Below are 26,506 nucleotides of genomic sequence, written 5' to 3' on the forward strand. Positions count from 1 at the left end.
TAGAATTTACAGTTTTTATACATATATCTACATGTTTGAATTATGTTGCAAAAATTAACTTACTAATATTGAACAAAATCAAGTAAACCATATTTCAAGAACAAAATTTAAAAAATTACCATGAGCACTTAGCAGGTCAGACAGTATCAGTGAATAGAGAAATAATCAAAACTTCACCTTTCATCAGAAATATACTTCAGATTTCAGAAGTATTTCAAATTCACTTTAAATTGAATTAATGTGTTTATTGTCATATGTACCATGAATCAGTGAAAAACATTGTTTTCTATGCTATTCAGTCAGGTCCGCCAAACACCTGTAGCAGGGGAAAACAAGAGTTGTTAAAATCAGTACAAGATCATCATCATTTCATTAATAAGAGGTCAAATGAATCCAGCATGGAATAAATTGTCCTTTAATCTGCTGGTGTGTTTTTTAAATCCATGCATCTTCTGCCCAATGGAAGAGAAAGAGGGGAAAAGATTTGGGTGAGATGTGCCTTTTAATGTATTGGCTGCTTTCCTAAGATAGTGGAAAGCGTAAATGGAGCAGTTAAAGAGGAGGTTGGTTGACCTAATGGCCTGAGCTGCATTTAAAATTCTGCAATTACTCTCCCCAAGAGTAATTCCTGTACCAAGCTGTCATGCATCTTGGAGGAACATTTCTATTGTGCATCTCTAAAAGTTGGAAAAAGACATTGATCTGCCATGCATCATTATAATAAATTGCACATTTTATTCTTATGGGTTCTGTGATGTGAATTTTTCAGTTGAAATCTTCAAGAGTGAGAGCTAATTGATCCCTTCTTTGTGATTCCTCCTGAAAGGGAAGAAAGGGGAAAATGAGTACTGACCAAATCACTTCACTAATTCTATTTTCTTCTCAATATCATGTTGAGATGAATAGTATTTGCATAATAAGAAAATTAAAAGATAGAGGCTATGGATGTAATGCAAGGAATGGAATAGAGTAGAGGGTACATCAGGTGGAGGGGGTTTTGAGGCCTGATGAGCCTGTTTCTGTGGTCTATGACTCTAGGACTATTAAGTAGTGCATTTCCTGATATTGGGATATTTCAAAAATTTGCACTCATTGAGACTAATGTCATAAATGCAGCAACCAATTTGTGCACAGCATTTCCCTAGACTCCAGTGTGATAAGTCATAGTAAGATCAACTGTAATTATCTTGATTGAATAATAAATATTGGCAGGAACTTCAAAATAGTGCAGGGAACTTGTATAATGGAGTCGTAACTGAAATTTTACCTTTCAATCCTATAATTTGATTCCATTTATACCATACATACAGCAAATGTTTCAATACTGGCAGTTTTATACTCCTATAAAAGCAGTGGGTTCTACTTGTATATAAAGTGATGTATATTTCCTGAATCTGGTCCATCTCTACCTTGGCCACATCGGAGGTTGATCAGTATCAAACAATCTATTTATAAACTTTAATTGTGCTGCTTCATAATAATTCTGAAAATGTGGTTATTGGAGACCACCTAAGTCATACCTCCATGTCAACTTTTACATAGAAACTCTAGACAACTTACATTTCCATTAAAAAAAATGAACTGCTTTATTTAATTCCTTAAAACATTTTCCCGGTATAGCACTCAGAATGAATTGAAATAAATACTGAATACGGGATATATATTCATTTTTATACAATTTACTCATCCAGTCAATGTTAATGGTAACTCCTTCCATCTTTTTTAAAATCAAATTTAATCTTATTTAATAAAGGCAAATAGTTTAAGGTGTATAGATTTTTATATTCTTTATCTACTATTACACCTATTAGACCATTTAAACTTCGTAAGCTGTGTACAATCTGAATAGTCTTCATCCGATATTGGTAATATCTCACTTTTATCCCAATTTACATTATAATCCAAAATTATCCCGTATTGTTCCAACAAATTTTGTAGTGATTCTAAAGAACTTTTAGGATAAGACAAATATATCAACACATCATCTGCAAACAGATTAATTTTATACTCTTGCCCACCAATTGTAATTCCCTTATTATTAATTTCTTGCCTAATTGCTTGGGCCAAATACAAATAAGGCTGGTGACAGCAGACAGCCCTGTCTAGTTAATCTGAACAAATTAAATACCAGCGAAATCTGCCCATTCATCACCACCCAAGCGGAATGATTAGTATATAATGCCTTAACCCAACCTGTAAAGAGTGGTCCAAATTTAAATCTTTCTAACACCTTAAATCAAAAATTCCACTCCACACGATTGAAGGCCTTTTCCACAACTAGCGCAAGTATCATTGGTTGGTTGAGTTGCTGACTTGAAGCATTAATGAGTGTAATTAATTTATTAATATTATCAGCTGAATACCTATTCTTGATAAATCCTGCTTGATCCACATTTACTAGTTTCGGTAAGAAATTAGCCAATCTGTTTGCTAATACCTTAGAGAGAAATTTGGTATATCACAAAACACTTTATTTGCTTCTTATCAAGTGCGAGATTTATTGTTAGAATGTTTTGGTAGAGAGTTAGTATTATCTGGTCAAATGAAATTTGAGAAATTAATTGTTGATAAGGGGTAAAAGGGACTTGTTTCAGAAATGTACCTGTTACTACAGGAAAAGATGACAAAGATGGATATATTTAAAACAAAAGATAAATGGGAGAAGGACATATCTATTCCTATATCCATAGAGGAGTGGTCTGATATGTGTCTTGACAGTGTTACAAAGTTAATTAATGTAAAATATAGTTTGTTTAACTATAACTTTTTGCATCAGTTATATTTAACTCCTGAAAAATTGAAAAAATATTGATTTAGTAGGCTAGATTTGTTTTCAGTGTGATGAACAGACAGGTACTTTCTTATACTCAGTATGGGAATGTACAAATGTTAAGCGCTTTTGGGAAAAAAATAATTAATTTTTTGTGAGATTTATTCAGAATATGTTGACCCATGGGTATGTTTAGTGGGATATATGAATACAATCACGACAGGTTTACGACTAGAGAAACCTCAAATTGCATTTATACGTCTAGGATTGGCAGTAGCTAGAAAATGTATAGCTGTCATTTGGAAACATGATGTTGAACTGAGTATACAAAGATGGCATAACGAAATTCAATCATGTATTTATTTGGAAAAGATCATGTATAATGTGCAGAATAATTATTTTTTTTTGTTAAAATGTGGAGTTTGTATTTGGAATGTATGGGTTTAGATGTTAAGTAAAAGTTTTATTTGTGATGAAAGATGTAAAAAGATGGCACACCATACAGCAACCTGTTTTAACCTGGTATTATTGTGGTTTTTAAATAAAAATCTCCAAAGGGGAGAGGATTGTAGGGGGTGGGATATGTAGCCGGGGTGGGGGGGGAGGGAGGGTAATAGGAGGTAGTTTTAGATTATATTTTGTATTTTTTTGGTTTTGTAAAATTCTTAAATAAAATTTTCAAAAAAAAAAAGTCCAGGGAATTAATCCCCAAAAAACGCAAACTGTTGCAGGAACTCTGTGGATTAGGCAGCATCCATGGAGGGAAATGGACAATTGATGTTTTATATCAAAACCATGCTTTAGGATGTTACATGTATGTTCAACTCAGAGTCCTAATCCTGTATCTGAAAGATGGTACATCCAACCGTGCAGCATTTCCTCAATATTCATTTGTGAATGTTATCATAAATATTGTGCCTCAGAATAGACACCAGAATCAAGAGGGTGTTGAGACAGCAGAACTGTCAAATGACCCATATCCAAACTGAACTCAAGTTCCCTGAGCAGACCAGATCAGCTTGGACAAAGAAATAGTGTACTGACATAGCCAATTTAATGCACCCATCAAGACAGTCACATTGGTCTCAGCAGATGGCTGGAGTCTGAAACATTGCCTGAGGAGGTGGAGGAGACAGACACTCTTTCAACATTAAAAAGCATCAAGGCAAGTATATGAATCATCAAGGCACAGAAGGCTACAGATGTAATACAGGCAAGCAGCATGGGTGCAATGGGCAGTATGGCCACATGGCCTATTTCTGTGTTGTATGGTAAACATATTTTTCTCAATAATTGTCTTTAATTTTATGCCAAAATTCATTTGAACTTGGATAAAGTGTGTGAGTAATACAGGGTTCAGCCAGCTTTGGCTTCAATACAGTAGTTTCTAAGGTTTGGCATAAACAAAATGATTGGCAAAAATATCTGTACTTGCAAATATTCATATTCTTATGATCTTATCAACCTAACAACTTTATCACCTTGTAATTAGTAGAAACTTGGGCAATTTTACACTTTAAATTAATATATTAAAGGAATATTCAATAACAATGTAGATCAGGGGTCTCAAGGTTGCAGCCCACGGGCCAACTGCGGCCCTCGGGATGATAGTTTGTGGCCCGCCTTAATATGAAAGTTTAATGATAGTGCGGCCCGCGAGTTTGATATGATTGGCACTTTTCAGTGTTGTGTGCGGAGCTGAACGAACCTACCAATCATGGTGGGGTATATTGCTCTCGGGGACGGGACATTGGCTGGGCTTATTACGAATATAAGCATATTTGTGTGCATTTTCTATTTGTCATTATATGCACGCGGCACATGCGCAATTTCCGCGGCCGCTCCCGCTTCACGCGCTTCAACGTCCAGTCTGAACCCGGAAGTTGTTGCTCAGCGGGACAGAAAAGGCGGAAAAGACGCATCGGCTAAACACTGAAACTTCAACGCAACATTGACACCAAGTGGAATTATATATATTATACAGCCCCAAACATGTCTTTTTCAAAGCCTGCAGTGAAGAGAAAGGTTGGTGATGAGCACAGACAATTTCAGGAAAAGTGGAAAGTGCAATATTTCTTTGTTGAGCACAGGGGTATCCCAACGTGTCTTATTTGCACAGAGAAAGTTGCAGTGCACAAAGAATACAATTTGAAACGTCATTACACAGCTAGACATGCTGAGGAGTATGCAAAATACCAAGGAAATGAGAGAGCCAACTGGGTTGCTAATCTTAAAACATGTCTAGTGAGGCAATAAGATTTCTTTAAGAAAGCAACCAAAGAGAATGATGCAGCAGTCAAAGCTAGCTACGTGGTTAGTGAGATGATTGTTAAAGCAGGAAAGCCATTCACAGAAGGTGAATTTGTCAAAAAGTGCATATTACAGGCTGCAAGTATTGTCTGTCCAGAAAAGAAAGGTCAGTTTAGCAACATCAGCCTTTCTGCCAACACCGTGGCAGAGCGCATTTCTGACCTGTCAAGTGACGTTTATGATCAACTGTGTGAGAAAGCAAAATGTTTCAGTGTATACTCAGTCGCTTTTGATGAGACCACAGACATCACCGACACTGCCCAGCTCGCCACCTATGTTCGTGGTGTTGATGACAATTTTGAAGTCTCAGAGGAGTTGCTCACAGTAATTCCAATGCATGGCCAGACCACCGCACAGGAGATATTTTACCAGCTGTGTGATGCCATTGAGAATGCCGGTTTGCCATGGAAGAGGTTTGTTGGAATTACAACCGATGGAGCGCCATCAATGACAGGGAGGAAAAATGGACTGGTGGCACTTGTTAAAAAAAAACTGGAAGAGGAGAGTGTGGAGGAGGCCATTGCTCTGCACTGCATTATCCATCAGCAGGCTCTTTGCAGCAAATGCCTGAAGTTTGACAATTTGATGTCTGTCGTTGTGAAATGCATCAACCAAATCAGATCCAGGAGCTTAAAGCACAGAAATTTCTGTGCTTTTTTAGAGGAAATGGAGTCAGATTATGGGGATGTGCTCTACTTCACCGAGGTACGTTGGCTCAGCAGGGGAAACATATTGAAGAGGTTTTTTGAGTTGAGAGCGGAAGTAAAAGCCTTCATGGAGAAAGATGGGGTTGCTGTTCCTGTGCTAAGTGATCTAAAAGCTCATGGATTTAGCTTTTCTTGTTGATATTACACATGAGCTTAATGTACTGAACAAGAAGTTACAAGGCCAGGGGCAACTTGTCAGTGCTGCCTATGACAACGTGAGAGCATTCTCTGCGAAACTTATGTTATGGAAACCCCAGCTTTTTCAGACAAACCTTTGCCATTTCCCAGCATGCAAGGCACTCATGGATTCAGGCACACCATTCAGTGGTGAGAAGTATGTGGATGTCATTTTGAAGCTACAGGAGGAATTTGATCACAGATTTGCAGACTTCAAGATGCACAGAGCCACATTTCAAATTTTTCCGGACTCCTTCTCCTTTGATGTGCAAGATGCCCCTCCTGTGCTTCAAATGGAGCTCATTGACCTGCAGTGCAACTCTGAACTCAAAACCAAGTTCAGGGAGGTGAGTGGAAAAGTAGACAAGCTTGGGCAATTTTTGAGAGAATTATCCCCCAGCTTCCCTGAGCTTTCCGGAATGTTCAAGTGGACCATGTGTCTTTTTGGGAGCACCTACTTGTGCGAGAAGCTCTTCTCTACCTTGAACTTCAATAAGTCCAAGTTCAGGTCCAGACTTACTGACGAGCATCTTCAAGCCCTACTGAGGGTCTCAACTGCCTCCTCTCTTAAGCCAAATGTGGCTCGGCTATGCGAGAGGAAGCGCTGCCAGATCTCTAGCAGTAAGTAGGCAGAAGAAGACATGTTCATAACAGTTTTTGTTCAATGTTCCATTCATGTTCAGAAAGTTAAAGGTTAAAGAACTGTTAATACAGACATTTGAATCTGAATAATAATAATTACATTTCTCCAGTCAGCAACTATATGTGGTTTCTTCAGTCTTCTATATCTGCTGTATTATTATTACTTTCATTTTATTTATTTATTTCTGATTGATTTTATTTTTTTTCTTATGAATTGTTAATTTATTTATTTTTTTCATCTTATTTTGTGTTAAAAAATAAAAAATAAAGACATTTGATAACATTGGAATGTTTTTGTAAGAGCTTTTCTTATAGAAAACCTGATGCAGCCCAGCCTCACCCAGACTCTACCTCCAGCGGTCCCCGGGTAAATTGAGTTTGAGACCCCTGATGTAGATTATTGCTATCAAATAACATTTGTTTCTCCATTGCAGTTATTTTCAACTAATTCAAAGACTGTGCAATGAAAGATATAAAAGTAAAATACTTTAGATACTGTAAACCTGAAATAAAAATGGAAACTGATGGAAATATTTAATTGGTCAGGCAGCAAATGCAGTGGGAAAATAGGGCAGCAGTAATAATGGAATGCAGATGGCCTTCAACTTATTTACACAAAAAAGGTCAGTAAAGATCCAGTTAAAGTTAGTCAGGTGAAGAGATTTAAAAAAAAAAGATTTGGTTCAATGATACACTGTTTTCATTTTGGTTTAATTACACTCTGGCTAGAGGTAGGAAGAGTGACAATTAGACTGTTGCTAAGGTGTGTGAGTTAAAATACTTTGTCACAGTCTTAACCATTTACGGAGCGGAAACAGGCCACGTCGGCCTTTCGAGTCCACATCGGTTCACTGGAACAACTCCACTAGCTCAAACCTCCCACTCACCGCCAATAACCCTCCAACCCTCTCACCTCCATGTACACATCCAACCTTCTCTTAAATGCAATTATCTCATTCGGAAGTTCTTCATTCCATTCTGCCACTACTCGCTGAGTGAAAAAGCCACCTCTAATATTTCACCTAAAGTGTTGCCCCCTTACCCTTTTACTCATCCCTTACCCTTTTACTCATCCCTTACCCTTAACTCATCCCTTACCCTTAACTCATCCCTTACCCTTAACTCATCCCTTACCCTTAACTCATCCCTTACCCTTAACTCATCCCTTACCCTTAACTCATCCCTTATCCTTAACTCATCCCTTACCCTTAACTCAACCCTTACCCTTAACTCATGGGTTCTTGTTCCTTATCTAACAGAACTTCAAAGGAAAATTATGATTACAATTTCTGTGAAACACTTAGTGGAATTAAAATGATCAGATCAAAGAATGATTTAGATTTTTTTTTCCTTTTTCATTATAGTATCACACATTCAACAAATAACTTAATAAAGAGTTATAAACTGAAGAAATTATAAAATGATAGGATATTCAAGTTAAAAAATAATTAAATATTAATATTTTTCTTTCAATCTGGTGCACAGCATGAATTTGCCTACCACAAACATATCCTCGTATTCAGTATTTATTTCAATCCATTCCGAGTTCTATATGGAAATTTTTTAAAGGAATTAAATAAGTTACAGAAGCTCAATGCTTCTCAGTTATTTTATTATGAAATTTATTCCCAACTGCTTCACACCATTGCATCAGCTCTGATCAACATATCAAATTTTAGCATTAAAAATTGCAAGCTTTTCCCAAGAACATTGGAATACAAGAAGTGATAAAATGACAAATATTGGTGAACGGGATTAAAAAAATATTGGTCAAGATGATAGATTAAGGAGTGTATTAAATGAATGAAAAGGAACAGTAAAGATTTGGAAGGGGGGATAGTGAATGCAGGGTGGATTTCAGAGTGTGAACGCAGAAAGGACGGTCGGTGATTAAATTAAGGAGAGGCCAGAGCCCAGGATTAATGCATCATATATATGGGGACTCGCAGAGATAAAAAGAGCTAAGATTGTGAAGGGGGATGAAAGATAAAAATTTCAGAATTGAGTGATTGTTGACGACCAAGATGAGATTTAAAGGGTGAAAGGCACTTGAAGTGAATGAAGACATAGGCAGCAGAGTTTTAGTTAACCTCAGTATATCAAAGAAACAAACAAGGAAGGTGTGGTGCTACCACTCTGTGGAGAGATGTAGATATGTGCTGAATGGGCTGAGCTGCCCCCTGAACCTGTGACTCCACCCTCCCAGATATTCCCATAAAGGCTGTTATCCCCAAACCCCTCCCTCAGTACCAGCCTTGGAACCGGGCCAGCAACATGCAAGCTGTGCTGACACTTTAAGGTGATTAAAACCTATTAATCATGATTCTCTGTCTGATTGCAGTTGATTGTCAATGTAAAACCACAAAAGTGTTGGGGAAATTCAGCAAATCTTGCACCATCCATGGGAAGTAAAGATATATAACCAATCAGCCCTTCTTCAAGGTATGATCAAAAAAACAGGCAGGTATCTGAATAAAATGGGCTGGGGGAGGGGGGGGAATGGCAGGAGAAGTGTATGGGCCAATAGACAAAAGGGGATAATAAAGCATGGATAAGAGATCAGGAGGAGAAGAAGAGTGAGAATTGATCAGGGGAGGGGGCTGCTCTGTGAATACAGAGCTGGAGCAAAGGAGTCAGAGGGAGAGAGTGAAAGAGATAGAGCTAGTGGAAAGGAGAAATAGGGATGGAGACAGAGAGAGATGTGCGTGGGGAAAAGCCTAATGGAAACTGGAGAAATTGATGTTAATGCCATCTGATTGGAAGGTGCTGAGACAGAATATGACACGTTGTTCCTCCATTTTGCAGGTGGTCTCAGTCTGGCAGTAAATGAGACCATGGCCAGACATGTCGGTATAGGATGGGGGCGGGGAATTGAAATGTGTCACTACCGTGAAATCCCTGCTATTGCAGCAGACAGAGCAAAGGTGCTCAACGAAGTGATCTTACGGCCTTCGTCCAGTCTCCCTGATGTAGAGGAGACCACTATGGGAGCAACAAAGGCTGTTAATGTCGAGTTTAGAGGTAACTAAGGAATGGATGAGGATTTCAGCAACAGATAAGCAAAGGAAGATTCATAGCACAGACATGTCAGCTGAAGTATTTCTTTGGATCAAAATAAAACTGTGATTCATGTGTATAGATATGATTATTTATCAATTAAGTCTGTATTGAATCACGTCCATCTCATGATACTTCACAAATAGTGAAACATTTAAAGCTGATTGAGTTGGATCAAGGAGCTTCTCTGCGGTATTTGATGAGGGACACAAAATGAACACACTGTATAGACATCATCAGGAAGAGAATGCAAGAAGTTTTTACAGGTACCCCTTATCATAAATTCTTTCTTTTCTTTGGCTTGGCTTCGCGGACGAAGATTTATGGAGGGGTATGTCCACGTCAGCTGCAGGCTCGTTTGTGGCTGACAAGTCCGATGCGGGACAGGCAGACACAGTTGCAGCGGTTGCAAGGGAAAATGGGTTGGTTGGGGTTGGGTGTTGAGTTTTTCCTCCTTTGTCTTTTGTCAGTGAGGTGGGCTCTGCGGTCTTCTTCCAAGGAGGTTGCTGCCCGCTGAACTGTGAGGCGCCAAGATGCACGGTTTGAGGCGATATCAGCCCACTGGCGGTGGTCAATGTGGCAGGCACCAAGAGATTTCTTTAGGCAGTCCTTGTACCTCTTCTTTGGTGCACCTCTGTCTCGGTGGCCAGTGGAGAGCTCGCCATATAACACGATCTTGGGAAGGCAATGGTCCTCCATTCTGGAGACGTGACCTACCCAGCGCAGTTGGATCTTCAGCAGTGTGGATTCGATGCTGTCGGCCTCTGCCATCTCGAGTACTTCGATGTTGGTGATGAAGTTGCTCCAATGAATGTTGAGGATGGAGCGGAGATAATGCTGGTGGAAGCGTTCGAGGAGCCGTAGGTGATGCCGGTAGAGGACTCATGATTCGGAGCCAAACAGGAGTGTGGGTTTGACAATGGCTCTGTATACGCTAATCTTTGTGAGGTTTTTCAGTTGGTTGTTTTTCCAGACTCTTGTGTAGTCTTCCAAAGGCGCTATTTGCCTTGGTGAGTCTGTTGTCTATCTCGTTGTCGATCCTTGCATCCGATGAAATGGTGCAGTCGAGATAGTTAAACTGGTTGACCGTTTTGAGTTTTGTGTGCCCAATGGAGATGGGGGGGGGTGGTGGCTGGTAGTCATGGTGGGGAGCTGGCTGATGGAGGACCTCAGTTTTCTTCAGGCTGACTTCCAGGCCAAACATTTTGGCATAAATAGGATTACAAGAATTCACAAACTAGTTATGGTCAGTGGCATTAGCTACATTTGTTTTTAAAGTGCTGGCATGCTGCCTTTCAAGTTTTATTGCCTCCTCAGCCCACTGCCCTATTTCATCAGATCCATATCATCTCAACATCTTAAAATTTCTTCAGTGAGATTATGAACTTGTGAGAGATGAGTAAAACTGATATAAAAATATGAATATGAGGAAACTAATATAGATATATGGGTAAATGAATAAAGCCAGTATGAACAGGATAAGAAATGGATATTAAAATGTAGGAAGCAGAGTCAGTCTGAGTAAGATAAGAATCTTCGCCTTTAGACAGAATCAGCAAGTTCACCGTATGAATGAGATAAGGATAGACAATAGATAATAGAATGTAGGAAGAGTCTGAATAAGATAAGCGTCTTCTAGCCCTAGATAGAATTAGCAGGTTTTGCATATGTAATTAGTAAGCCCTAGACAGTATTAGCAAGTTCTACATATTAAGAGGTTGTAGGCCTGAGGGTCGGGAAGGTGTAAATTAGAACAAAGACAGGTTTGTGAATAAGGACAATGAGGATAATGACATGATGAGACACCAACAGGATACCCCCCTGGTCCTCCAAGTTCACAGAAACAGCACGTAGGCAGGCAGGATTGCCTAATGCCAAACCTATCCAGGAGGCAGAAGAATGTAAGGGGGAGGGTATTCCTATACTGAAATCAACTGTATAAAAGTTGGGTGAGCCCCAGTGTATGCGTGTATTCCCAGGGTAAGGGGAAGCACCCAACTTTGCATTGTTGTATAATAAATGTTCTTTGTTCTCAATTTTTGTCTCGAGCAATTTCTGTGAAGGTACTTCTGTTTCTAACAAATGGGGGCTCGTCCGGGATCCCACTCCCTCCACTGACAGAGTGCCCGATGACGGGGGTAGGTGCACCTCAGCTGATTCAGCTGGACTCACGGACGAAGGATGACTGGTCAGTGGATGAAGCGAGTGATATCCTAGAAGAGGCATTGAGAACAAACAACGAGAGGATGTTAAGGAAGCGCGCTTGAACTAGCTACTGGATCTCGGTAAGAGAAATTTTACTTACCTGTTAGTATGGGAGGTGTGAGTAGTAAGGAAGAGAGTCCTAGTGAAGGATGGGAGGATCAGATAACCAAGCAAAGTCCGTTAGGATTAATGTTATCTGATTGGGGTGCAGGGAGAACCCGTGGGAAAGACAAACTGACCATGGTCAGGTATTGTTGTTTGGAATGGGTTAAAAGTCCGATTAAAGGGAGTTCAGTATATTGGCCAAAGCTCGGATCCGAGGATGACTGGATGTGTCAAGCATTGAACATCTGGCTCTATCAAAACCAAAGAGATAATCCTGAGAGCAGGGAATATGCAGCCTGCTGGCTCAGGGGATCGTTTGATCAACTGGTTTTGAATGAAAAGGAATGCAATGACAAGAAAGATAAGGAACCTTTTGCCTGAAACACAAGGATGGGATGTGTTACATTCCCTTCCTCCACCTTATGTTCCTCCTATGCCTGCTCCTATCTTTACCCCCCCCTCCTATGCTCTACCCTTCTGCACCTTCCCCTCCTCCCCCACAGCTAGAGAAATGATGACCCGTTCACAAAGTACTCGATTACCACCTCTATTGACAAGAGAGAGAGGCGACTTTAATTCAGAACAGTGTGAAAGGGCAGAACCCTTTGATTCATTTCCCAGAGAGCAGGAACCTAGACATAATAAGCCAGAAACTAACTGGATGAGACCTCTGCGGGAAGTTCCCGTGGGAGAGGGTCTCGGTTTCGTAAATGTGCCCCTGACCAGTACAGAAGTGCGTAATTTTAAGAGAGAAATGATCTCCCTGATAGAATATCCTCAAGGATGTGCTGAACAATTAGATCAATTTTTGGGACCAAATACATATACCTGGGATGAGTTAACATCTATCTTTAAAACACTGTTTACTTTGGATCAGCGTGGAATGATTCGCCAGGCAGGGATTAGAGTCTGGGATAGGAAACACCAAGGGGGACCAGAGGCGATACCTGAAGAAGCTAAATTTCCCCCGGCGAAACCAAATTGGGATAAGAATACTAATGATGGTCGCGCATTAATGGAAGAATATAGGATTAATTTGATAAAAGGAATCAAGGAATCTGTCCCAAAGGGACAGAATTTTAAGAAAGCATTTGAGGTTCCCCAAGGTCCTGAGGAGACCCCCTCTGCATTTCTGAATAGATTGCAGATGGCCATACAGCAATATGAGGGTCTGGACATAGAATCCCCAGCAGGTGAACAACTAGTATTAACGGGTTTCGTTACAAACTCAGCCCCAGACATTAGAACGAAATTACAGAAGACTGAGAATTGGCATGAGCAAGAATAACCCAGCTTCTACAGATCGCACAAAGAGCATTTGTACAGAGGTCTGAGGATAAGCAGAAAGGAAAGGCTAAGATTTTGATGCAGGCAGTCAAGGGAGTCATGGAGGAACAACAAGGAAAGGGTAGGGACTGTGTGCCAGCTCCTGGACGTTGGGAGGAGAGCCAGGGGTGGGGAAGTTGGGACCAGAGTAGATGGAGGAGTAGAGGAGGATTCTGGGGACGACGACCATTCCCGGGACCCTGTAGAGACCCAGGTAGAAATGGGAAACAGGAGCATTAGTTTGTTATCATTGTAAAAAGGAGGGACACTTTAAGAAAGAATGCCCAATGCGAGCCAGGAAAACACGATCCTATGCCCTGATGGAAGCAGATTATGAATAGGGGAGTCACGGTTCTCAGTCAATACACAGCGTGGGGCTGCACGGAGAACCATTGGTAAATTTAAGCATAGGACCCCACAGTGTCAAGATGGTATTTTTAGTAGATTCTGGGGCAGCCTGGTCTAGTATTTTACAACCACCCGAGGGTGTTAGGATAGAAGGGACAGTGATAGTTTCGGGAGTAGGAGGAAGAGACTTTACAGTCCCTGTATTAAGAGATGTGAGAATTCAAATGGGTGAAAAGATAATCACAGAAGATCTTCTACTAGTTCCCCAAGCTGGAGTTTGTTTGTTAGGACGAGATTTACAGGACCAATTGGCCATCGGCACCAGACCACAGGAATCAGGTATCGGTGTTCAATTGTACGTATTAAGCGAGGAAGATCGAGAACTAATAAATCCTGGAGTATGGGCAGAAAGAGGCAATAGAGGAGTGTTAGATATTCCTCCCCTGCAAGTTACTTTAAAAGATTCTGAACAAGTAATTAGGCGAAAACAGTATCCAATTCCTATAGCTGGCTGAAAGGGGCTGCAGCCAGTAATTGACCAGTTGGTGAAAGATGGGATACTCGAACCTTGTATGTCACCTTTTAATATCTCAATTTTACCTGTCCAAAAACCAGACGGTACCTATCGATTAATGCAGGACTTGAGGGAGCTCAACAAAATTATTCTCACCTGTCACCCGGTTGTACCTAATCCCTATACAATAATGGGTAAAATCGATCCCCATAGTAAATGGTTTAGTGTGATTGACCTCAAAGATGCTTTCTGGACCTGTCCATTAGCAACAGAGAGCAGAGACATGTTTGCCTTTGAATGGGAAAATCCTTTTACTGGATGTAAGAATCAATACCGGTGGACTGTCCTTCCCCAGGGCTTTACAGAATCACCAAATTTATTCGGTCAGGTCTTAGAACAAATACTAGATGAGGCTCCTCGGAGAGAGAATTGTCAGTTGATACAATATATTGATGATTTGTTAATTACGGGAAAAACGTACAAATTAGCTAAACAGTATACTATTGAACTTTTGAATTTTCTGGAAATAAGGGTGAGCGAATCCAAATTACAATTTGTTCAATCAGAAGTTAAATACTTAGGTCATCTGGTAAGTTAGAGAACTAGGAAAATAAGTCCAGAAAGGATACGTGGTATTCTACAGATTCCCCCTCCCAAGAATGCCCAAGAACTTAGGAAATTCCTTGGTTTAGTGGGATACTGTAGAATCTGGATTGAAAATTATTCTAGCCTGGTCAGATTTCTCTATGATAAACTCACGATTCTAGGGGGTGAAGCTGTTGTCTGGACAGAGGAAGAGATTAAAGATTTTAACTTGGTGAAACAGAGCCTTATTAGTGCCCCAGTGTTGGCATTACCCGACTTAAATAAGTCATTTGACCTATATACCAATGCCAAAGGAGGTGTAGCCACCGGAGTACTAACACAAGAGAGGGCAGGCTATAGACAGCCAGTTGCTTTTCTGTCAAAAGTTTTAGACCCCGTTTGTCGTGGTTGGCCAGAATGTGTGCAAGCCATCGCAGCCACTGGTATTTTAGTTGAGGAAGGACGAAAGATTACGTTTGGTGCCCCGATGATGGTTCACACCCCTCACACAATCCGCAATATTCTCTTACAACATGCTGGAAGGTGGCTCACAGACTCTAGAATTTTAAAATATGAAGCGATCCTAATGGATAGGGATGATTTGAACATGATTACGAATAAAGAACACAATCCAGCAGCTTTCTTGGTTTCTCCAAATTCTGACAATACCATAAATGAATTAGAGCATGTATGTTTAGAGGTAATAGATTTACAGACCAAAATTAGAGAGGATTTAAGTGATGAGCCTTTACAGGAGGGTGAAAGGTGGTTTATTGATGGATCTTCCCGTTGCATTGATGGCACTCGCTATAGCGGGTATAGTGTAGTGGATGGGAAAGAAGGAGTGGTGATTGAAGCTGGTCGCCTCCCTGGTCATTGGTCAGCACAATCTTGTGAATTGTATGCCCTCTGTAGAGCACTCCAGGGTCTAGAGAACAAGGTGGGCACTATCTACACAGACTCAAAATATGCTTTTGGTGTAGTGCACACCTTTGGGAAGATCTGGAAAGAACGGGGAATGATAACTGGAAAAGGACAAAAGTTGATCCATGAAAACTTAATTGTCCAATCCCTGGTTGCTCTTACACTACCTGAGGAAATAGCTGTAGTACATGTACGAAGCCATCAAAGTAGTGACAGTCCTGAAGCCCAGGGGAACAGACAGGCAGATGCAGCTGCCAAACAGGCTGCACTAGCAGAGAAAATAGACATGCAGCTGTTACTGCCCACCCCACTAGAGGTTAAAAAGACTCCCATCTTTTCACGGGAAGAGGAGGTTTCTATGAAATACCAGGGAATGCGTCAAACTGCCGATAGGTTGTGGTGGACGGCAGAAGGACGTCAAGTTCTGAACAAAGCCTTGGCTCGGCAAATTTTTGATCATATACACCAACAGACACACTGGGGAACACAGGCACTTGTGGATACATTTGTACGGTCCTTTTATTGCTCAGGCATATACAATAGCCAAACAAAGTACTCGGGGTTGCCCGAGTAATGCCTGGCGGTCGCGATTATAGCAGTACGCCCGTTTCAACGGATACAAATTGACTTTACAGAATTACCTAAGATAGGAATTTACAAATACCTCCTGGTGATGGTAGATCATTTCACACGATGGGTTGAGGCTTTCCCGACCCTTAATGATCGTGCCAGTACCGTTATCAGGATACTAATGGAATCTGTGATTCCATGATATGGTATGATTCAAACCATTGACTCGGATCGAGGTACACATTTTACCTCTCAGGTACTCCAGGATGTATGCAAAAGACTGGGAATAGACTGGCAGCTATATACCCCATGGCACCCCCAGAGCTCAGGCCATGTTGAACGAATGAATCAAACCTTGAAAAATCAGCTCACTCGACTTCATGAGGAAGCTGGCCTCTCCTGGATTAAATGTTTACCCTTAGCTCTAATTAGAACTCGCACAGCCAGCTACTGAACCACAGACTAACGATATCGATAATCTACCCTCCACCTGGCGTGCTGTCCTTCATCCTTCTGATCTGAAAGTTACACTACGCCGGGAAAAAGTGCTGTATTGTTTACTTGTTGGTTCCCTGTTTTTGGGACATCCCTAAATTACTCACGATATATTAAGTCCTCTTGGAATAGGGGCAGCAGAGGTGACAATTATTTACCTTTAGAATGTAGACAGGGCATAGATATAACGTATAGTCATAGTGGGGTATGGGTTAACATGGGATTCCAACAAGGACCATGGGAACTGAACGGCTTTAGAGGAGTAGATTTAATTTGTATTTTAGCCTTCGCAGGTATTAAAAAGAGGAGTTTTAAAGGGATAGCACAAAGCAGATGGTGGGACAAAGACAGACAGAATGTTAGTCAGGATTGTGCATGTAGCAGAGATAGAGTTAATACATATGCTAATGTACACAGACAAGCTTGGACTCACAGAATGATACTTATGCTAATGTTAGCAGACAAGCTGCAACTCACAGGTTAAATGATAAGAAACAACCCTCCCCAACTTGGTCTCTTGTCAAACATCCTTTGGGTCCCTCAGACATTCGGACTCTGGCTTTACCTTACTCTTAATTTAGTCTATGTGTGATCTGAGTCCAGCGTGTTCTTTGAATGAAGTGATAGGAGAAAGTATTCGGTTCAACAGTCAGTTTATTACACAGCACAAGAATAAAACTTAACAGAGCTCTGGGTCAGTCGTTAGTTCATAGGTCACCTGCACAGTGAGCTATTCCCCAAGTCTGACCCCTATTGTCCAGTTGGCTCAGTTTATATAGATCAACCTTATCATACAGAACAAAAGTTGTCTTCCTTTGCTAGATCTTTTTGCATAAGGGTTATCACAAGTCATCTCCTGTTTTGCAGATATCTGGGGTGTAGCACTCCCATCTTAATCCTCCAAGCCAGACTATCCTGTTGATTGGATCAGAAATTAATTCATCCCCAGATATTTCTAATCACCATTCTGTCCCTGTCTGGCCAATTTCTGCTGTTCTCTTTAACACCTCCTCATGCCTTAATCTTCCTCCTAGACTGGTTTTCCATTCCCTTTGTTTCTTGCAGGCCATTCTTTGTTCTGGTCTGGCCTGTGTCTCCTGTGCTACTCACCACCTCCTTCAGTTTGGGCATTCCTCCTAAATCGTTTTATGCGTTTCCTCTCCCTGTATTTGGGAGCAGACAATTTTGCTCGGCCAACTTTGCTCCATGCTGTGATTGCCACTTAATCACATTCCTCTTTTTCCCTGAACCATGCAGTAAATATAAACTTATTAATTAATCATTTCTTTCATAATGTTTTAACCCCTAGATTCCAACAGGAGTTCCAGTTGTAAACGACGTAAGCTACTACAGAACACTAAAGCTGCTTGGCATTTAAATCATTTAATCAGACTCCAGGCAGCCTTGGACATCATCACCGAACAGATAGCAATGGCCCTGAATTTAGGGGCTGAAGAAAAACGACAGATACAAGCCACAGTTCAACAAAACCGCCTGGCTCTCGATTACTCGTTGGCTGCTGAAGGCAGCGTTTGTGAAAGACTGGTTAAGGACAATGCTCACAACGGTCAGGCGGTTAAAGACACTTCTTCAGGAGTTCGAAAATCTTCCCATGCCCAGGTTCAGACTTGGCAACCTTGGTCCGGGGTGGGATGGACTAGATTTTTTATTGGTAACTGGAGTCTGATACCCACAGCCCTTATAGCAGCTGGACTCGCTATTCTGACCATTATGGTGCTCCCCTGCCTAAAGACTTGTGTGCAGTATTTAATTCATCGAACTCCTCATCAGATCACTATAACCCAAAGGATGTATGTTTCCCTAATTCTGTCTAATGATGCTGAGACTGCAGTTCGTTTACTGACCAGCTGGGAAAAAGACCAAGTTTGCAAGTAATACATTTCAGTTGAGAGATCAGTAATACTGATCTTTAAAAGAAAAGTGAGGATTGTAAGAGATCAGTAACACTGATCATTGTGAGAGATCAGTATCGCTGATCTAAAAGAAAAGTGAGGATTGTGAGAGATGAGTAAAACTGATATAAAAATATGAAGATGAGGAAACTAATATAGATATATGGGTAAATGAATAAAGCCAGTATGAACAGGATAAGAAATGGATATTAGAATGTAGGAAGCAGAGTCAGTCTGAGTAAGTATGAATGAGATAAGGATAGACAATAGATAATAGAAGTAGGAAGTAGAGTTAGTCTGAATAAGATAAGGGTCTTCTAGCCCTAGAAGGTTTTGCATATGTAATTAGTAAGCCCTAGACAGTATTAGCAAGTTCTACATATGAAGAGTTGTAGCCCTGAGGGTCGGGAAGGTGTAAATTAGAATAAAGACAGAATAAGGACAATGAGGATAATGACATGAGACACCGACAGGATACCCCCTGGTCCTCCAAGTTCACAGAAATAGCACGTAGGCTGGCAGGATTGCCTAATGCCAAACCTATCCAGGAGGCAGAAGAATGTAAGTGGAGGGTATTCCTATACTGAATTCAACTGTATAAAAGTTGGGTGAGCCCCAGTGTATGTGTGTATTCCCAGGGTAAGGGGAAGCACCCAACTTTGCATTGTTGTATAATAAATGTTCTTTGTTCTCAATTTTTGTCTCGAGCAATTTCTGTGAAGGTACTTCTGTTTCTAACAAACTCAAACGTAGTATTTGCATCCTTGACCCAGCATTAACTTAATTAATGCTGCGCTATAGTGTCCAGCACAGTTTATCTTCCTGGTCAGCACTTCCTAAGTTTATCTTCCGCACAGTTTCATGCATTTAAGAGTTAATTTGGCCTATGATTTGGCTTGAGGCAGATGATGGCCCCAAGTACATGGAATGAAGTTGAAGGATCAGTGTTAAAAAAAAATCACATGAAAATATGATTATTGTTGAGGGAATGATGTAAATCAGATTTACAAATCAAGAACTGCTTGTCAAAAGTAGTAGAGAATACAATGTGAATAAGTCGCAAGCAACATGTATAAATGCACCAAAAGGTCGAGAGATGTTCATATCCTCCAAAATGTATCGGCTTTTTAACTGAGAACAAAAAGTTAGAAACCCATCAACAAATAAGTAAGGAAGGGCACAAGAAGTGACAAAATAAAGTAATTTTTTAATTCTCCAATTAACTTCCTCCAATTAATGCCATGATTTGGATCACACGAGTGATGTTTCAAATCAATCCAGCACCAACAGGTCATTTCGGCCCAAAGAGTCCGGGCCGCTGAAGTTCCGCCTCATTAACTCACGAGGAAACCGAAGTCCCCCGAGAGAAAACCCACCCACGAACCTTCCAGCAGCGCGGGATTCGAACCCAAGTCCCTATCGCTGAAGTCGAAGGCGTTGCACTAACCGCTACGTCAACCCTGCCGGTTGATCAGTTGATGATGTTTTCGGGGTTGTTCGTTGAACAGAGGAATGAAATGAGCACCTATGTTAATGGTCAACAATAATTACCATTCGAAGATTTTGCACGGGTGCATAGCCTGCTCCTGTTCCAACCTAACTGAGGGTGAGTTTTCACGAGAAGTTCATCCGTATTACTATTGGTGTCTGAGCTACAGCATAGGTGAGAATTTTCATTTGGCGTGGTGATCTGTGGGTTGTGGTCACCAAGTGAGCCTGACATTCCTGGTTACAATGGCTAAATAAGACGAGGGGGCAGCTTTTGAATTCCAAAAATTGTTATTAAAATTGACTTCCGATTAGATACATGCACACGTGGCCAACAGATGAATGACACATATTCAAGTGTTGGAATATTTTAATAGTATTTTACTTGTCATAAACAACGCCGTGGGTAATAGAAAGGCAAGCTCGTTGCATTATGCCCCTTAACTCGTTTATCGCTTCGTCCTTGCAATAAATTGTTAGGGACTTGAAAAGGTAGTTACTTTAAATTGCAAAGCCAATTATTTACAGCTCTCATGAATTTACACACGCCCAGCCCGAATATATTGGCATTAGTAATTCATACCTTTAGAATGCTTTTATAATCGATCGTTGTTAAGCGGAATAAGGTTTCTCATGGATTCGCCGTGTGGACGTGCAGATATTAGTGGTCATTCAAACCTGTTAATCGAAGTACACAGAGATTAAAGGACAATTTAAAGGAAACAGTGAGGTCACTGTCGCGCCAAACTCCGCGGCAGCATGTGGGAGAACAGACTTGTTAAATTCTTGCAGCGAATTACTATTGCAGCGCCCAAGTCTTCGGTTGAATGAGTTTCCACAAATCGGTGACCAATTACCCGCCCCTGCTTTCGAGTTGAGTTGTGCACAGATCCACACTCCAGTCACTGGCATAGATATCTTACGGTCGTAGTATAACACCAAGCATAAAACATATAGCAGTGAGTGATCCCAAAAAGAACAGGGGGAAAAAAAAAGTCGTAGGACCCCTCCCCCTTGGCGAAAAACAAAGAGAAAGGAAATGCTTCTGTACGGTCAGAGTGAGATCTGCTGGGAAAACTCAGTAGCGACATGGGACCTGCCTCATCTTTGAACGGCGAGTAAGTTCTCTGCGAAACATTCTCGATCATGAAGGAGTTTCTGGCGTGTTGTGCGGATCACTTAACTATCCGGTAAGTAGCTCTTTATTTGAACAGGATGGGGAAAAAAAAAGCCATGACAGCATTTTTACGGTGATCTGTGTGCAAACAACTGCAGGAGCCAGCGCGAATGCTTGCGAATAGATGCGAACTGTCAGATAGACAATGGAATCAGGAATTATTACTAGGTTATCTCGGGAGTGCTGTGCATCCAAAACGCGAGTAAACGGAGGGAGCAAGCAACACTCGATGATCAGAACATGCTTCAGTTTAGTTAGACATTTATGTGGGATGTCTAACTATTATGTTGCAATATCCCTCCTTGAATCTGTACAACTGATGTGAAACTACAGTACAAGGAACTCCAATGTCTCACCCTTTCTCGCAGGGTGGACGTTTTGGCTGCCAAACAATTTTTCAGGAAATATTGTTTTGCGGCTACACATTTATGACAGGTGGACTTCTGGGGCTGGAGTGACAAACAGGGCTGGGTGAGTCCAAAGCCAATGACTTCTTTTCCGGTGGACCAGAAGGACTGCGACATGCAGGGGTTATTCACAATTTCGTCGCGATGATGCATTGGTGAAGTTAATTAGTGACGGGGATAAAACCCAATATCCGAAACTTGGTGTGCAGGTCAAATTTGCTCCTTTGACTGCTTTCCTGAGCATTCATGGAGACCAGGTACATAAAATGTTCCTAATTTTACGCCAAATCGCAAAAAAAAAGATTGCAGGTAATTTAGGGCAAGCTCTGCGCGGTCTTTGGATGCTCTGAAGAACCCTTGGTGGGCTCCAATTAAAGGCGTATTTATGCATGGTCCCATGCTCATTTGTCAGACCGCCTGTCACCCTGTGTGATGGTGCCTATTGCACATCTGTTTGTATCTGCTACTTAAACTTATTTTAAAATATTGCATTTTACTTGTTACACCGACATTGAAAGAAACCTAACCTCAACTACAGCTGGAAATCAATTTGACACGGACAAGGTCATTTGACTCGTCTCCCGGGCCGTTCAATCCACTGCAGCGCCGGCAGGCACTGAGCGCTGGCTCACGCCGCCAGGTGCACCGGCTGTTGCTCGGGGCGCACATCACCACTTCCCGCCTTGAATCGCAAGTCTGACAGCTTTTAATATTTAAAAAAACACACACACACACACACACAATCACGCCCAAGCGTTGTTCTTTTTCCCTCCTACTTTGGGGTCATTCGAACGTTTTGAAAATGTGTCGATTTGGAAAACGAAATAGGAGGCGTAAACGTTCCCGACTGGGAACTTGGAGCTTTTGATCGCTGGGAATGTTTTGTGTTGCTTTTATGGGAACAACTCCCGTCACTCTGGGCTCCGAGGTCCCAAACATTAACCATCTCTCAACAGCACAAGTCGAGGTGAACAGCGTCCAGTATATCCTAGTGCTCCAGGAGATTTTTTTCTTCTCATGCTCGACGGAGAGTCCTGCCGGGTGCCCGTTCCCCAACCTCCGTCCAGCACCAACTGGCCGCCTACCATGTGCAAAGGGCCAGGGAACTGAACCCCGCGCCGCCCCTTGTTTCCTTTTCTCTGCGAAACGCTGAGAGCCCATTGGTTCCAGCTCGCCAGATTGCCATTTCACCTGTCAGCCGGGCCCGGGGACTCGAGCACTTCCTTTTGCTTTTCCTTCTCCCTCCTTTTAAAACATCGAATGGTTATTTTGCCACACCACAGCCGATCGGACAGTGTGCAATTTCTTACGGTTTGATTTAAACAACCCTGGCAGAAATACTCACATCTGAAACTTCTGGCGCCCCCAAACCGGACAGCATCCCCGTGCGATATTCGGCGGATGATTTCCAATTGCCAAACAGTGACCCGCCTAAATAGTCTACAGTCACACATATTGCCTGTAGGGGTGAAATACTTGTAAAATAAAGGAGATTCGTTTAGAAAGATGGAAACACACACAAATTAAGATAGGTTGTAACGTATACAACGATGTCTGGTGTCTCTAATTTGTAGTTCCAATTCATTTCACCTAGCAAATAATTTTGGACCATCTTATTTTCCTGCTTGCCCTGCGAATTCTAATGCTGTGGTCCTCATGGACAGTTGTGTGTTGCTCGCCCCTCAACAAACGCTGACGATTGAGATTACAAGAGAGGCGCTTTGAGGGATGATTTCGATACCAAGATTCATGACATCTCTCCGAAGTCGCCTCCAGCGCTGCTGCACCATTTCCACGACTTCATATTTGTTGAAGAGTAAAATAATAATTTTTTTAAAAAGCTGTGAATGCTGATAATCTGAAATCAAATAGGAAATGCTCAGCATTCCGGGTCAATGACTTTGCATCAAATCCGCGCTGATCAAAGATCATCGACCTGAACTTGTAGTTTGCATATACTGCTTGGATTATTGATGCTTGCCAACATTTTCTGTTTATTTTCCCGCATCTCTGAAATTGCTTCAATGTCCCCGTTTGCCCAAAAGGGCAAGTGTAGATTTGACATTTGGATTCTGTTGGTGTCTTTAAAACGTGCGAAGAAATTATGACTTAATACTATCGGCGCCACGAATAATACATATTTGGTTATGTGTTTCAGTTTTGACTACAATACTTAATGTAGACAGGATAAATTTTCCGTTACTGCAGAAAATGCCAATCAAATCGTTTAGCACGTTCAGGGTAAATTTTATTTGGGCAAAAATTTAAGTTCATAACATCAAAGGAAAGCAACTTGACACGGACCAGTTGTTAGGGAGTCCAACATTTATATTTAACTCTCATCTCTGATTTCATAATGATGCATCTTATTTATTAAATAAATGTTTGTTTTAAATCAGTGCATATTTGTTTATTTGACAGGACTTTCTGTGACATATGGATAATTTATTGAACTCTCAATAATTCATGTCGGATTGACCAATTCCGTGGATAATTTAAGCACCTTTTTTTTTGCTAACGTTGCGACATTAACATGGATGGAAGACCATGCAATATCAACCACCGGAGAACGGGTACTCCTCAGGGATCAGCCTTAATCAATGGACAACAGATCCCCCCCATCAGAATTCAGGCAGAAACTCCATGCTCGTCATCAAACAGTGCCACACCGAGTCCTGCGGCTGGAATGCTTGCAAACAATATGCACAGGAAACTGTCGGTGAATGGCTGTCAACATCCCACCGCGACTCCTCTGAACACCAACATACCCGAAAATGCCATCCATTTGCCCGCTTTAAGTCCGAGAAGGCAAGTCGTATCCAAACATACTTTCCAAGTACCGCCGCCACCGCCGAATCATTCAACAGCCCTTCCCTCCAAACCAAAATCCGTGGAATTTGGAGGCATTTTTTTGAACAGCAGCGTAAAAGGTAAAGTCTTTTAAAATCCACTATGGTTTTTTTAATCTTATGAGTGTCTATGTGTGGATTAATATTAAATAATAATTTAGTTAATACGTTCTTAGCGTTCAAAACTAAATGCAGCTCCATATATTTTTGTCTACAAAGAGTATATTATTTTGATCTTTGGAAAAAAAAGGATATTGGAATAAGTACCTGAGTTGACCTGTCCTGATCCATTGCCTTAAGCATGCCTTTGCATGTCGCTGGTGAAGTCTGCCAAGAAGCTAAACTATGCTTGGTTAAATACTAAGTGATCCGTTCTAATGGAACTGCCAGCTTTTTTTTGACCTTTTTGCATGGTAACTGTTGCATAGGACTCCTGCCGCACAAGCAGAGAATCAATACCAGGCTTTCTAAACAAGTCTTATTATAAAGCATACTGATCTATTATTCTCAAGTATTGAACCGCAAAATATCGCCACAAGTTACCAGCTCATTAATTGTTCAGTACAATTCAAATCTGCCTGCAAAATATATCCTGGCTCTTTTTAGCTGTTGCAACAGTAGTAAAAAGTTTTTTTTTAAAAGCATCTATTAGAACTAAATAATCCATGGATATCATTTCAAGAAAGTAAACAACCATTGGTGTTCTAGTTGAAGCTATAAAATGTTGCCGGCAATAGGACATCACCTGAAGATGTTGGTTCTCTTAGTTACTTGGCACGTTAACTGGGCTTCTCCTCACTGTGACAAATTTGACTTGAGAGCTCAAATTAAGCGTTTGTGTAATTATCAGCCACATGTTGTAAACAGTACATTTTACAAATAAGGTAACTATACAGTACATGTTTCGTACCTGTTAAATAATAGTGCAGAAAAGGCATTTCAGCAATCTTTGCTTTTGAAACTATGAGACGATTCTAAACCAACCATGAGGATTTATATTATTATTTAGCACTGCTTTTTGTGCTTTGCAGTTAAGTTACCATTCACAATTTTGTGAAGGCAATGACATCATGGAATAGTTGCAAGCAGTCCCTTGTTTCTGGTCTTCGGGAAAAGAGCTGGAAATCATATCAGTTAAATTCTTTCATTCATATTTCCCAGAATTCACAGATAATAATTTAACTTAATTAATTTGGTTTACTTTTTCCACCTTTGATGTTTCACAACAGGTAATTCTAAGAAGACATATCTTAGTTTATTGTTAGAATTTGATGATGATTTTGGACAGATAAAACACCAGTTTCTAATCCATAATGCCATTGAGCCCTAAAGAATTCTGGAGATTTGGGAACAAAGTTGCATGAATTTTATATTTTGAAAAGAATGTATCGTTAATTGTCACAAAGTTCATTAGAGCCAGATAAATGTTTGTTAAAATAATGCATTTCATAACAAAGTACAAGCTTGATACTCTGCCAAGACAAATGTTAGAGCGTTTAAAAAAAAAAATTAAAATACAAATTTCATAATTAAGGTTTCCAAAAAAACTATGATTGGAGTGAATAATGTGCTGGAACATCATAACAATAAGAATTCTGACATTTCTGTCCAACTAGATCTTTAATTTTCCTCCGATTACACATTCTGGCCTTTCTGATTTGTTGCTTCCGGAGCTTACAGGACTTCAGAGATTTGAGATCTCTGTAACATTTTAGCATCTAATGGTTATTACCACTGTTTTCTCTTGAATATTATCTTTATGCGAGCTGTAACTTTTATTTTTGGAATGTAACTTATTACAAACTTTGGGCTGGATCATCTTGAACCAGGCCCACTCTTTGGACTTGCTGCCTACAATACCTGCTCACCAGCAATTTATGAATATGGAAGAACAAACAGTTTGACAAGGCCACGATAACTCCAAGGCTGCTTCTTGA

At 40.8% G+C, this 26,506-nt stretch overlaps 1 protein-coding gene and 1 long non-coding RNA gene across 4 annotated transcripts in view; one reads left to right on the forward strand and one right to left on the reverse strand.

Annotated features, from left to right (window-relative positions):
• Nucleotides 1-230: 230 nt before the first annotated feature.
• Nucleotides 231-24,924, reverse strand: LOC138758391 (uncharacterized). 3 transcript variants are annotated; one of them, XR_011354269.1, is made up of 4 exons: nucleotides 24,837-24,924; nucleotides 23,066-23,179; nucleotides 20,720-20,814; nucleotides 231-819 (listed from the first exon to the last, which is right to left on the reverse strand). It is a non-coding gene; the product is annotated as an uncharacterized lncRNA (long non-coding RNA). The 3 variants fall into 3 exon arrangements; XR_011354270.1 differs by lacking the exon at nucleotides 24,837-24,924 and adding an exon at nucleotides 23,311-23,577; XR_011354267.1 differs by lacking the exon at nucleotides 24,837-24,924 and having other exon boundaries at nucleotides 23,066-23,577.
• The window catches only part of LOC138758388 (zinc finger protein GLIS3-like), a 484,048-nt gene continuing 481,710 nt past the window's right edge, over nucleotides 24,169-26,506 (forward strand). The window contains exon 1 of the mRNA XM_069927224.1: nucleotides 24,169-24,650. Coding sequence (XP_069783325.1) covers nucleotides 24,254-24,650 — 397 coding nt within the window. The 5' untranslated portion in view covers nucleotides 24,169-24,253. The remainder of the gene's footprint in view (nucleotides 24,651-26,506) is intronic.

The sequence above is a fragment of the Narcine bancroftii genome, chromosome 1, assembly GCF_036971445.1.
Source record: "Narcine bancroftii isolate sNarBan1 chromosome 1, sNarBan1.hap1, whole genome shotgun sequence".
NCBI lineage: Eukaryota > Metazoa > Chordata > Chondrichthyes > Torpediniformes > Narcinidae > Narcine > Narcine bancroftii.